This window comes from Thunnus maccoyii, chromosome 4 (genome assembly GCF_910596095.1).
Source record: "Thunnus maccoyii chromosome 4, fThuMac1.1, whole genome shotgun sequence".
Taxonomy (NCBI): domain Eukaryota; kingdom Metazoa; phylum Chordata; class Actinopteri; order Scombriformes; family Scombridae; genus Thunnus; species Thunnus maccoyii.
In genome coordinates, this window is record NC_056536.1 from 10052740 (window position 1) to 10067133 (window position 14394).

The following is a 14394-nucleotide window of genomic DNA, read 5'->3' on the forward strand; positions in this document are numbered from 1 at the left end:
ACAATCATCCGAGGGTTTCACTCCAATTATTAAAAATACCGAGCCAAGAGAAGGAAGAAAATAAGAAAAAGAATTGGAAGTTCCTGGTAAACGTTGAGACTGAGCAGCCACACAAACTATCTTAAACTACACATATGTGCATGTTTGGTGGTAGCATTTGTGGAGAATAAACAGGAGGTGAAAATTTGCCTTGCGCTCATTTTGAATGCACCTTACAGTTTTTCTCGATCGCTTACACAGTATAACTGGGCCTATTAACTAAACACTCCAAACCATGATGCCGTCTACCAAAAAACAGACCCATTTCCCTAAACTATAAACATTATTCCCCTGTTTTCACTCAGGTGCTCATTTAGAAAGCACTGGCATTCAATATCATTAACTGAAGTCATCACAGCTGGAACCCCATTAACACGCAATTCCCCAGGTAAAAACACTAAGAGTCAAATTGTTCACACACCAATCAGAACCTCAGAATAGATAAAAGGGCCGCGGGTCAGTTCACTCGTCTTGGATCAATGGATCCACAAAGAGCTGAGGCAGAATAAACGTCATTTCTTTCTTTATGTACAAACTGTTTTTGTTTTTCATTGGTTTATATTGTATGTATCAAATACATGGAAATTATTTTACTGTATTACAGTATGTTTTTTATCAGTTGCATATTTTACAGTACATTTACTTTTTCACTCAATTTCAGTGTATTTTAATACAGTACATGTAAAATTTTTGAAAATGCATGCATGTTGTGTCTTTATATTGTGCTCATCATGTAAAGAGATTGTTCTGGGGGAAACTCATAAGTACCATCATTCATTGCAATATCAGGTTTTTACAGTAGTGTTTTGAAGTTTGGTTTAGATGTAAGATTACATGGTTTTGAGTGGAGAGTTTGGTTTTGACACGGAGGTTTGAAGTTTGTGAAGATGAGTGAGCAGTTATGTATTTGTGTTTAGAGTTTTGGGGAAATGGAGCATAATTTATAATGTTACTTAGCAATCAAGAAAAACTGTAACAGATGCAACAGCTGGAAAGTCACAGAAATGTCAGTCAAGCACAGTTTGTACCCGCCCACGCAGAAGAGTTCTAATCAGGATGCAAGAGAAAGCTGCTGTGTGGGTGGACCATAGCTGTAGAGGGCATATTCAGGATTATTCCCATCCCTGGCAAACCACTGCTGAAAATGACACAGTTCATATATTGATCTGTTGTAAGTGTTTACTACACAGAAACCTCCAGTTTGTCCCACTGCTGCCTTCAAAATAAGCCTTAAAAAACTTTTATTTGCTATTACCTAATGACCATATTAATAGCTTTCACATAACTGTGAAAATTTAACACCTGTTGACTAAGTGAAATCAGTTACATGAGCTATTTTACATGAGGTTAACAGCAGGACACCAAACTGTGTCTCACATATCTCTCAGTCTTTGAGTACTTAGTGCCACAGTGAGAAATAGAGGGTTAGAGAGTGAAGGAGCTTATTTGTCTTATGGACCACCTATCATAAAATGGGGGAAAGATTTTGTCTTTGATGGGAGAAAAATTATGGAAATTGTAAAAGCACATCATTCTCTGTGATTCTTTTTTTTTTTTTTCAAAAAGCTGCAGTTGGCAAATTTGCATGTTTGGGAACTCAACTTCAAAATGTCTGAATTGCTGCTTAATCCATTTACCAGGTCAGTGCGCAAAGAAATCTGGACACGCTGCTGTTTAGAAGACACATTAAACTTCTGTTGCTCTCAGGTTTTCATATGTATTTTCCAGTTTAAACGTTATTTCCTGCTAGTGAAATATACACAGTGCCAGAAAATAATCTGAAAGAAGATCTCTCTGAGTTGAGTTGATAGATGACTGTTCTTCTGTTGTTGTTGTTTTTTAAACATCAAATCTGATCAAGTGTAGCTGTAAAACTGGCTAGATAGATGGATAGAAACACATTTTCTGAGACCTAATAAGTGCATGAGGAGACATGAAAGGAATGTCCACTCACCGCTTAAAACAGGGTTAAGGACTTCAATGGGTTTCTGGGGAACTTCTACACAGCAGAACACAGAATCACAACGCTGAATAACTGCAGCGGCTTTGAAGCTCAAAGTCAAATCCCATATTCTCTCTCAACCCCTTTGTCTGTCTCTCACCCTCACACACACACTCACAGACTATTTCCAAAGACTCATACTGAACAACCACAGAGCAGTCAGTGGATCATTGATCTTGTACAATACTTGGATCATTCATATCTTTATAGATCACATAAACTGAAGCCAATAAAGAGCCTGTTCAACATTTTACAATAACATTAATTTTATAAAATTACAATTAGAGAGTGAAGGAAGGCACTTCCTCAGTCAGGATCAGTAAGATATAGAAGATTAGTCACTGTATGATAACTGCAATGATAGTTTCTTGACAACAGTGCTGTAAATTATATGCAAGAAGGTATGATTTGTATTCAAAACTGTGGATAACTCACAATGTAGTCCTGAAAAACACAACAAGTCAATTTATCTTTCAAAAGCTAGTTGCTTCACATATTTGATTCAGAGCTTAAATCATAGATACGATATGAATGAAAGTTTAACTGGGAGATTCTGACTACTAAAACTGATGTGACGTGATCAGCTACATTGTTTCACTAGAAAAGACTTTGTTTTACTGAACTGCAAAAACACACAGTTCACTCATGATGGTATAGAGTGGTGTCTCAGAGTGGTCCTTCTTTCCTTAACAAAAAAATCTCTGTCACCTTATGTGTAGAACATAGTAACTAGACAATAGCTAAGAGTTTGGCCTGTTACTTGTAGCACTAACATTAAGTACAGTACCACTCAAAAGTTTGGACACACTTTCTCATTCAAGTGAATGGGAAGGTGTACAAACTTTTGACTGGTACTGTAGCTCCAGCTGATATTAAATAGGAGTGAGGAAAGATAAAAGATTCAATAAGACATTTGTTAGCTTTGTACAGTAGTCTTGTGTATTTCGTCAACTTGGAACAGGATATAAAACTGAGCCTGCTATCAGAACCCAACCCTAAATGAAAACACTGTTTACGCATTCTGGAGAAAAAACTCCGTAATTACTTCTGTGAAAGGAATTGATGACATCCAGATATGGTTTTGATGTCTCATGTCCTTTAAAGAAATCCACCAAGAGAGAATGTCAGAGATCCTACAATACAGTATGTGGTTGAAGCTCATCAGGTCGGACAGGGCTCTGCAATCATTTTCAAAGACTGACACATGAAAACAACGCTGGACAGGAGAGGAATTTGTGGAAGGACACACCGAAAGAAAACACTATTAGGAAAAAAACCCATAACTGCGTTTTTTATATTTTCTTAAGGCCACACTGAATACAAACAGTTCTTCTCAACAATGAAGCATGGAGGCAGTAGCAGATAGTTTATTGCCTCGGGGCAGGAAGATTCACAACCACTGAAAAAAGAAAAAAAAAAAAAATCAATCATGATACTACACATTTTCCAGAAAAATATGCCTGTATGTGATGTGAAATGATGTAGGTTGGTCAGACACCTTCACAGTGACCCCGAGCAAAGCAACACAAGGCCTTCAAATTGGTAACAGAAAAGCTTATTATATATAATAATAATAATTATAACAATAACATAATAATATATAATAATATGTATAATTTCAAGTCAAAATCATGACATTAGATCTACTGAAGTACTGTGGCATAACTTCAATTGAGCCATTCACACACACAATTGCAAAATGTGAATGAACTACCACTGCCTCTTTAAGAGAGAACGGTCATTTTCCTCTTGTGAAGGTCTGGATTATAGCTACAACTATTGATTATTGCTATCAAAAGAGAGTCCATCAGTTACACAGTCTTAGAGTGTGGAAGCTAAAAGCAGCAGTCATTTATTTGTTGGCCATCTGGGGGAAGCAAAACAAACTGAGACATTGCTGATAACATTCACATATTGTCCCTCTTACAAAATGATGTTGATTTGATTAGCAACCAATTGCTTATTTACACATCCAGCAGACATGGAGCAACGCCGTCATTCATTTAGAGTTGTGTCTGTCGTGCTAGATGTACAACTTTCTTCAGCTAATGTCGAACTTTATCTTGCACATATTGTATAATCTTTTATTCCATTGTTAATATAAAATATATCAATAGTGCAGCTTTAAAGAAATATAACTTTATTGAACAACAATCACTGTGGCCACACATGGTAATTATGGGATAATGGCAGATTGAATTACTCTTATTTTCCCATGTTTTTCTTGAGCCATCATTGGGTGACATTAATGAGATTGAGTGGTACGACACCACAAACAGAACACAACAAACATTTCCTTTCTGTTTACTTATTGTTTTACTTTTGTGATAAAACCATTTAAATGTCAATTACACAATAAAGTACTGGTTATACCAGAGGCTGAAGCTGCAAAACCCTTGGGTGTACTTAAGTGTGTTTTATTGCTTAAGAAATCAGTTGAATGAAAAAAGACCAATATATCTGCACACTTATCTCCATTTCACCAATGTGCATATGTTTTGATCTTTTTCCAGTGCTGTTTTTTGCTTCCAGCGCCCTATTGTTTTGTGCTAGTATGGTTAAATTTGTTGCTTAAACATCAATAGCATTACACAAAATGAACAACTCTCCAATAAAAAACAAAGTATCTCAGACTGTTTATGTGTAATTGTTTTCTCAGCCTGTGTTTATAACTTGACATATGAAACTTGTAATTCGGAAGCAATTAGAGCAGAAATGCAGAACATCTCCAAGTGCTCACAAACCTTTCTCATATCTGCCTGTAATAATTACACTACAATAAAGCTAATTCAGTGTCATGGCAGAATTTCCAATGGATCCATTCAGTTTATCTAATCTTCTCGAGTTGCAATTTTATGAGAAACTATAATATCATCTTCACAGATTGTAGCATGTAATGTTTTTGAGGTTCAGCAAGTAAAGACAGATGTGTCAGATGTTGATGCTTGAGGAAACAATTACCTAGTTAAACCTTGAGAGAAACAGTGAACTTTAAACTCTTAATCCTTTGAAATTAAAAAGGGCAGCTTTAGAAGTTCAGCAGTTGTCAGTAAAAAGGTGAAGAGGCTCCCAGCCATAGAATATATGGAAGGAAGGATCTGTCTGAACGTAGGAAGGATTTGTGGAAGAGCACACTGGATAATACAGACTGAGATAGACGCAGAGACAGACAGAGAAATATTGACAGAGTTAGACTGGAGTGTGTGTCTGGGGAATGGAGAATAAGGGTAGGCGTAGGAACGAAGGGAGGGGGGCATTGTTTGTGTGTTCAATATCACGCTCTGTCAGAAGCTGTAATATCTCTTCCATTTCATTAGTTGCTACATGAATAGACTTGACATCAATCAGCGCCCGCTCGGCTGATTGAAAGAGAAGTGCCTAAGCATCAGAGAACATCATGGAGAATCATGGAACAAGCTTGCAGTTTGTAGGCACCGATGGTACGATGTTAACCTGGAGAGCAACATTATAAATGCATTTTCCCACCTTCTGACAAGGACATGAACACACCAAGAAATATGAAGTTGTCAGTCATTGTTTACTGTGATACATTAGCTATCTCAAGTGAGTTTCAAGCCTCTGCAGCTTCATTCAATGCTAATACGAAATGGATATAAATGGTTGTTGGTATTGTAGGAACAAATCACAGTCCATTTAAAATATTGATCCCACAAGTTGTCTGTAAGATGCTCACAGTGCATCCAAACTGTTGGGACTCGAGTACGGAAAAAGCCAACAGGAAGGACAGCTTCATTCACCAACAATATTTAAGAGTCCACAGTGGCGAAACACAGGCATGACTGTGTTACAGAGAGAAAGTGAACAAAATCTTTTTTTTATTGCAGTGGCGGATCCTTACCAGAGTTGACAGTGCCGTCTTTGTTGATGGAGGCCAGTACACAGGGAAGTGGATCGCCAGCTTTCTGCTGAACCGTGTCACCGGTCAGTAGTTTGAGCTGCTGCGATGTGACTGGTGGGAAGCGGTAGAACTGGAAGGTGAAGTAGATGTTGTCAGGCCAATTAGGACCGACCCCCGCTGTTGGTATTCTGTCAAAAGACAAAGGTTGATGATTATTCAGAAAATAAAGATCATCCATGGTGCTTTATATGAAAATAATATGGCAATGTTGCATGTAAAAAAAATTTAAAAAATACAAGTGCTTGATTTACTACCCTGAGTAATATCAAATGAATGCTAACTGTGATATTTTTATTACAAAATTTATGTGGGGAGTGGCAATCATATTTGAAAATTTATGGATGAAAATATCATTAAAAAACTGGAAGAGTAAATCACATTTCAACTATGATTTACCACGGACAATTCCATGAATGAAAAAAATCAAATATGCATTTCTTGCACGTCCTACCAGCCGGTAATTCAGCTTCACTGCTACTTACAGCTTGAGGGGGTAAATCACACCTCAAAAGTGGCTATAAATTAGATAGCTGATTGAGTAAGTACAAACTCACCATTATACCTTTGATTTATAAGAAGTGGGTAGCTTAGCTTCTTAATGAAAACTAAAGGCAGCATGAGAGCTAGTCATTAGATCTGTGGCAGACAGGAAATATTCTCTTTATATGTACAAAAAAGTGCATATTGTATTCTAGTTCATCTGTTAACACAAAGGGAATTGTATGTATGCTTTGTTTACTCCTTTTCACACAAACACCACCCTCAGAGTGTGATTTCACACACACACTCACACACACACACACATATACACAGACACAGACATAAACACACACTTCAAACTGCGGATGGCCCACAAAAAGTCCCGGTGAGCCTGCAAGCACTTGATTTAGCACCACACACATTAAATAATGAGCGAGTTTCAGGATGAGCCTCTTTCTGTTTCCGCCTGATGAATAGATTAGCAATCAGTCATCGGGCATTCAATAATGAGGAAAAAAGAAAAGAGGCGTTTGAAAACAAGCAGGGAGTGCTGGGAGGCCCCCCCCCCCCCACGACCACGGACAGGCTGTCAGAGCCGGAGGTTTCAAAGTAGAATCTAATAAGAGCAGAGTGTGACCTCCCAGTCAATCACACACACACTGATATTCCACTGTTAAAGATGCTGCCGTGTTCCATCTTAACAGAGAAGCCGGCATTAATATTCATTCTGTAAACAGACAAGATTGATAATTATGGCGCCAAGGTGAGAGGTAGAAATTACACTGCCTATCCACGGGCTCCCCGCTTGCCTGAGTGCTACTGCTGCTGCTACCTAAACCTCCTGCCTACTATACCTGTTTGTCATAATTATGAGGTAACCCCCCCCACCCGAGCCACAGAGCCATGCAATTTATGTTGAAGTGTGTGGGTTCAGGTTGCACTTCAGATCTCCTTAAGGAGGCCTTGAAAAGAAACCAGAAGAATCAAATAAGCTCTCACACTGTCACAGCACACAAATTAAAGTAAAAATCCATATTTTCTGATGTTAAAAATATCTTTGTTTCACTGTCTCCAGCTGATAATATGATAGTGTCACCCAGAGGCTTTAAATATTTATTGTTGTAATCTCAAGCTATAACTAGGTCTTCCTACCAAACTTCCTTCCAACTCGCCTGCAGAAAGGAAGTTCATTGTCAGCCTGTTCGGAATAAACAGAATAGTAATGCTGTAGTGCTGGGGAAAAAAAATGGGAAGATGAGAAGAGCTTAACATTTTGATATTCATTCATACTGAAAACAAAGCAGATCTTTCCATTCACACATAAGGACGTGGAGCGTTGAGGTTAGCGCGCAGGAAGTCACAGCGGCATGGTGCTGAGTGTATGATGAACGAGACAGATGTGAGTTGGGTTTATCAAAATGCTGACAATGTAGTTGACAAGACAGACGGACGCAAACAGTGGTGTGTTTTATACCATCCTTCAGCAGCCCCCCTCCACTGTCAGCCCCTGACAGAAGGGACGCTGGCTTCAGGGTTTTTCGTGATGGGTCGTTGACAGAGGCGCTATCCAGCCTGTGCTGATGGGAAATGTGTTTATGTGTTATTCTGCAACTGTGAGCATATGTGTTTGGGTATGTACTTGACATGTGAGTAGAAGATGACTGGCAGGACTTTATGCCCGTTTTGAGTGTATTTGTATCTTGGCTTCAGTTCAATACAAAAAAAAAAAAAAAAAAAAAAAAAAAGAAATCTCATGGCAAGCAGGGCGGTGTCCTTGGCTGTCAACCAAAATGCATGAAGGATGTATCTATTCCTGTATACACTTAAACGGCCACTGGCTCAGTGTTCAGTAATGTGGGTAAACTGCTGTCAAATCAATGACTGCTCTCTTTTACTTACAATACAACAATGTTGACATTCCTGGAACCACAAATAATTAAATTTACTTCAGCACTGCAGCTTCATGTGACCCAGCACTGCAAGCCTCACCTGGTAAACGCTAGAAACTGGAACACCAGCAGGTTGCCCTGTAGAGGGTCAGTCTCTTCACGCTGGGGGTCAAAGGGCACAGGCTCTGTGGGGTCCAGGACTTCTGCCACCTGCCCTCTACAGTCCACAATGTCAGGGAAGCCAGCAGAGTGGAGGTGGGCCAGTGAGCTCCTGGAGCTGACTGAGCAGGAACTAAAGGAGAAGGTTTAAATTAGAAGCAAGGTCCCAGAATAATGAGCACACATCAATCACTCACCAAGCTGAAAAGGCCTCAGCAAACGCTGCTTCTGATGCTTCATGAGCAGCAAGCGGTAATGTGTTTAGTCCCCGCTGCACCGGCCTCACTTAGATGATTTGTGGTTGTAAACGAGGCAGAGAAAATGTTGAGATCTGAGTGGAATTCTATGCTGTTTTATCACTTCAGACCCGGCTCTGTTTATCTTGGATCGGTTCCATTCTGGCTCAAGATGTTTGCCTTTTAGGAGATGCAGTGTAACGTCAATTTCCGCACCTCATCCAAGTTAAACACGCCTGGACTTTCCAAAAAACGCGATGAAACAATGATGAGCCAACATGAGGACGTCAGTAATATCCGTCAAGTGGCGGCACCGTGAGAACACTTACAGGGGAGAGACAACGGGTGCCAAATCGCTCCCCTAGGATTTTCAAGCATAATTGGCAGTTATCTCTAATCATAGTGGCCACCTGTTTTTCCGCAACTGTGGTAACATTCATAACTTATACTTTCAACGCTGACACCAAACACTCTGGGTATGATAAACACAGTGTACAGATGGCTGGCTAGAGTGCAAGCACGGGAAAATTAACGATAATGTTTGAGCTCATCATAACAGTAACGCTGCCTGTGTCCAGTTGGTAAACAGTCGGGTCCACAGCGACCCATTTGTGAAAGAATGAAGCCCTGATCAAACTAATTAAGGCAACAACAGTGAAGAAGACAGTCGATTGGGTTTTCCGCAGCGGATGTGTCAATTTCATGCCTTTCCTCATTTCCCCATCGCTCAAAGTTATATCTTAATTTAGCCCCAGTGGATTAATATTCAAGCCATCATTTTTTATTTCAAAGGAGGTTCAATCAGATATGCACAGCAACTTCAATTAAACTTCTTTAGACTTCATTGTTCTTCTTAAAAAAGTGGGTCATTCCACACCGAAAACAGTCAAAAAGATGTTTTGGCTCCGAGTGAAGAGGCAGAGATGTTTCAGCCCACTGAACTGAACAGCATCGTGTCTGGATCCAAACTCTGGGATTGGGAAACTGTTTCGATGCCAGCTGCTTATTTACAGACTCTCTGTGCTAATGCGATGCCTTGTTTCCCAGTTACTGTGCCCATTATTTGCAGGAGTGTTCGCTCTCATTTGGTATCCCACCTCAACAGACCAGGCTGCATTGCTGCTATTATTATGACATCCTCTCCAAACTCTATTATTAGCTGCAGTGTAAACTGTGAGCCCATTTCATTTCACTCTGCACCACTAAATCAAAGTCAAAACCTCTTTCTTACAGCTGGATTTATTAATGAATTTTCACAGTAACAAACAATGCTGAGACCATTACCCAAAGTGGGACGTAAAGGCTGACAAAACCACTTCTTTAAATTGGCTGAGCTGAATTCTCCTCCTTACTGACAACACTGCCATATTACCAAGTGCACAGGCTGCCAATTAGTGAGCCGATCAATATCCCTCTGTAGATAGCAAGACAGTGAACTATTGTGGTAATGAAGTACCGTACAAGGTTCACACTGAGATACGGGGCCAGATAAAACAGTAACATGTTGAAAGGGTGTTTAAAGTGGCTTGATTCAATAACGTCTCCTATCAAACAAGAGTTACACTCATGCCACCCTAATGGGCTATGCTGGAAAGGTTAACCACTCCAGAAACTATAGTGAAAATACAAAAAGGAAAAATATGTTGCAAACTATGTGTTCATCTAATATATGACTATCTTCAGGAAGGCCAGATGGCCAAATCATAACAATTGTACGTTTCATATATCTGGTGCACGTCCTTTTTATAATGAGACGGCTGTCCAATAATTCAGTTCCACTCAAGTATTCAGTTAATGGATTTTCAAGCCTCCACATCATGAACATCTATAATTATGTTGGCCACTGTTTACCAATTCATATATAGCTGACCTTTTAATTGTAATTCCTGTTGTCCGGCTGATGCCAACACAAACATGCGGTGTTATTTCCTTTACTTCTCACAAAAGACAAAAAGCAGCTTTGGGTGTCGGAGAGCAAAATATAAGACCTCAATGGTCTCAGATACTGAATTTAAGATGTATTTTTGCAAAAAACTAACCTAAATAAAGGAGTCAAAAACAGACCATTTCCATCTGATGAGTAATGATTAAAAAACAAAGAGGAAAGCATGAAAAAAGGATGCAGTGAAATTAAATGTTTAAGGAAATGATGTCCAGCATGCATGCCTCTCGTGTGTTACTCTTGTCTCAAGTAGACAATAGGAGGGACTCACCTCGGTGCATTCATCCCAAGAGTGATGACAGGAGCGTGGACGGGGGTGAAGGGCAGCTCCTGAAGTTGGTCTCCTTCATCCTGAGCTGAGGGTGACACATCCCTGTCCAGCTGAAGATCCATCTCTAGGTGGGCAATGTTGCTGACAGCTGAGCAGGCCTAGAACACAATGGGATGATGTGTATGCAGGAAAGTCAGTAGTGCATAAATGAAGAGGCTCTTTGAAAAATAAAAAGAAGGTAATAATATATATAAATATAATAATATGAAAAAAAAAAATTCAAATATTTCCAAACTTTAATTATGGCCAAGATGAATTAGAATCACAAAATGCCAAATATTTTCTGCTTCCAGCTTCACAAAAATGAGAATTTGCTGCTTTTATCTGAAATACTTTTAAGGTGCTGGGAGCATTTTTCACATTTTTCTGAGAGCTTACAGCTTTAACATGTCACTCAAAAAATTATTGACCGATTACTCAACAATATAAATAATTATTAGTTGCTGCCCTGGTACATAAGAGCATCACAGAGCCTGATTCAGGACCATGATACCGAATCAGTCTGATGGAACCAGGACATTTTAGTCACTCATGGGTTTACAACATTTAAGAGAGTTGAAAATCCAATTTCATCTAATGGTAAGCAATCATCTCAGCTGATTTCAGGATGGCAAAACAATCTTTGTGTGTAGGGGATGTAAAGTAATGAAAAAACATAATTTACTCTGACAGAGAGAGGTCTCTTCCATTTGAGTCAATGCAGACCATTTAAAATCACAGCTAGTGCAGGATTTCTTCCTTGCCTGCCAACTGGAGTGCTGTTCAAATCTACGATTTTTTTTGCCTGCCAAATGCAGAAAGATTAAAGACGACTGAAACGTCATATTTTCTTAGGGACTTTTTGCATAAGACAGTTGAGCAAGAATAAGAAAAGACCTGCACCACTTGCAAGACTGTCACATATGGCTATGGACTGTCAGTACCAGATGCTTCAATTAGGTAAAGCACTGACATGCAGTTTATAACCAGTTTCAGAACAGAGACCATATAAAACTCAAACAAGGGGACAAACTGAATAAAGTAGTCTGCAGACTGTTCAGTCAACCCCCACCGCTTCACCTCTCGTAACCAGATAATACTTTGTCAATAAACACAATTCGAGAGCTCAGATCAGTAGCAGAGTCTTTTTTTCAGTCCCTCTCATACATGTGACTGTTAAATTCACTATGAGATAGCCAGAGCAGCTAGCCACTTAGAGTCATGACAGTCTCATAAACTGCTGGTGAACATGTAGTGTAACTATTCACATCACAGCTATGCAGCCGGCTATCAACAACGTTACTTTTTGACTTTGAAGTGATATTTTTAAACAGGTCGCAATGACTCCATTTTCATAATGTAGACATTTTACACATCATGCAAAACAAAAATTCTAATTAATTGAACTAATTTGATATATCACTCTACTTTGTACCCTCCTGTTTTTTGATTGCCTACCATCCAGTGTGTGTATTCATAAGCATATAGCTTGTGCTTCTATGAAATTACAAGTTGATTACCCATAAATGTGCAACACTGATCGTACTGTAGTACAGTCACTCAGCAGAATGTGAGATGATTGGCAGCTGGATGCAAAGAGATTACATGGAAAGTAAATTTGTGTTTTTGAGGCCTGGAACAAAGCAGCACAGCAGTATGAGAGGAAGCTAGTAATGAATTTGTCAGAACTGATTGTAGCAGCTCTAACTCCACACTTACAGTAAACAAAACACAGAAGCCATATGTCAAAGAGATGAAAAAGAGATTTCCCTGTTCTGGGTTTACTTGGTCCTTGTGAATGCCTGCACTGATTGTAATGACTTATCTGGAAGTTACAAGCTATTAAATAGCATTGCCCTTCAAAATGCAAACTGAAGTTTAGGAAACAATACTGTGCTCTCAGTACTGGAGCATCTTCATAGCATTTATCAGTATAGGAGTCCATGTTTAAGGCTGCAGCTTTTCTGCATTACAGTTTATTCATAAGCAACAAACTGATATGTTTTGTAGATGAATGAACAGGTGACTTGTGAATCTCAGAGACTGTCTTTTGTCCTTTTTTTTTTAAAGTGACGTGTGCAAAACTAGGGGACATTTGGAGCAGAAGGTGTGACTCCATCCTAACAATCACAACCAGCCTAATTATAGTCATTATTTACAGTGTGTTGGTTTGAATTTGGAGATTTGACTTGGGTACTCCTGGATGTAATATTAACTCTGTGCACATGTTTCTTTTGTGTTCTACTTTTTATCGCTAGTGTTTCACCACACTGGATTTTATCTGCATTTGTGCCTCTTGTTTCCTGCAAAGACCTCCATGACAGACCTGTTTGTTAAAAACACTCTATAAATAAACTTGACATGAAGACAATAAATCACCAAGAGAAAGTGGTAAGGTGTGCCAATGCAATTTCTCAAGCTATCTGAAGGCAAGGACATGAAAAGACTCAGATAGTATAACCTTTAGGGAAAAAACAAAGTGAAGCATGAAAGTCTCTAATACTGGATTCACTGCAAGCAGACATCTTTCAAGACTCCAGTGACCTGCTGTCACCCAGTTTCTACCCACATCTAAATCAGTTTAGATAAGCTTTTACTTAGCTTAGCTTTTACATACAGCAAGTGCTCATCACAAAACCAAATCACAGTTAAATGGGATCGAGTATTTTGACGGACTGCACAGTGTTAAACTGCCTGTTTCATTTCATGTTATTTGTTAACGAATCCCATGAAAACACTAAAACCAACAACGTGTTAGTCCATCTCTCAGTACTTTTTCCAACTCTGCCTGCAGCTCCAAGTCTTTTGGGACTTTTTGGAGTTTTTAGCAAATATTACTCAAAGAAGAGTAAATAGTGCATTTGATGGGGACTATTTTTAGCAGCAGATTGTAACCTTAAGTCTTGCAGTTCAACATCTAAAATAAATCAATACTGAATGAATATTTACTTGGGTTTGAATGGAGCTTTTCTTTCAAGGAAATTTCTATTTCTCTTTAATTAGAAATGTATTTTTATTTATTTATTAGGGAATTACAGACCTGTAAAGTAAAAGCTAAAGTTATCTTCCTTTTTTGTTTTTTTTCAACACTATCCCTTAGTGACAAGTTAAAAGCCTTTAAAAACATTTTTTGTTAATGCTTTGACTTTGAGGCACACTTACATTTAATCTGCTTTTCAGTTTCTCTATTTAACAGCATCATTACTTGTTTTTTATTTTTGCTTCTTTCTACTTAACAATATCCGCTATTTAGGAAAAGAAAAAAAAAACTGTTAATGCCTGTGGACCAGTTCAACATTTCAAAGTTTTTTGTGCTAAACATTAATCCCCTTTTCATTGTCGTTGACTGACACCCAGCTGGAGGGGCACAGATAATTAGCGAAGGAGCGATAATGGTGTCATTTTCCAGTCAAGTGTT

General features: G+C 38.8%; 1 protein-coding gene across 3 annotated transcripts in view; it reads right to left on the reverse strand.

The window, feature by feature from the left end:
• The window catches only part of nphp4 (nephronophthisis 4), a 168604-nt gene that overhangs the window by 46306 nt on the left and 107904 nt on the right, over positions 1–14394 (reverse strand). For all 3 annotated transcript variants that reach the window (XM_042408717.1, XM_042408716.1, XM_042408715.1), the window contains exons 13-15: positions 10938–11095; positions 8430–8621; positions 5901–6088 (exon numbers count right to left, since the gene is read on the reverse strand). In XM_042408717.1, the coding sequence (XP_042264651.1) occupies positions 5901–6088; positions 8430–8621; positions 10938–11095 (538 nt within the window). The remainder of the gene's footprint in view (positions 1–5900; positions 6089–8429; positions 8622–10937; positions 11096–14394) is intronic.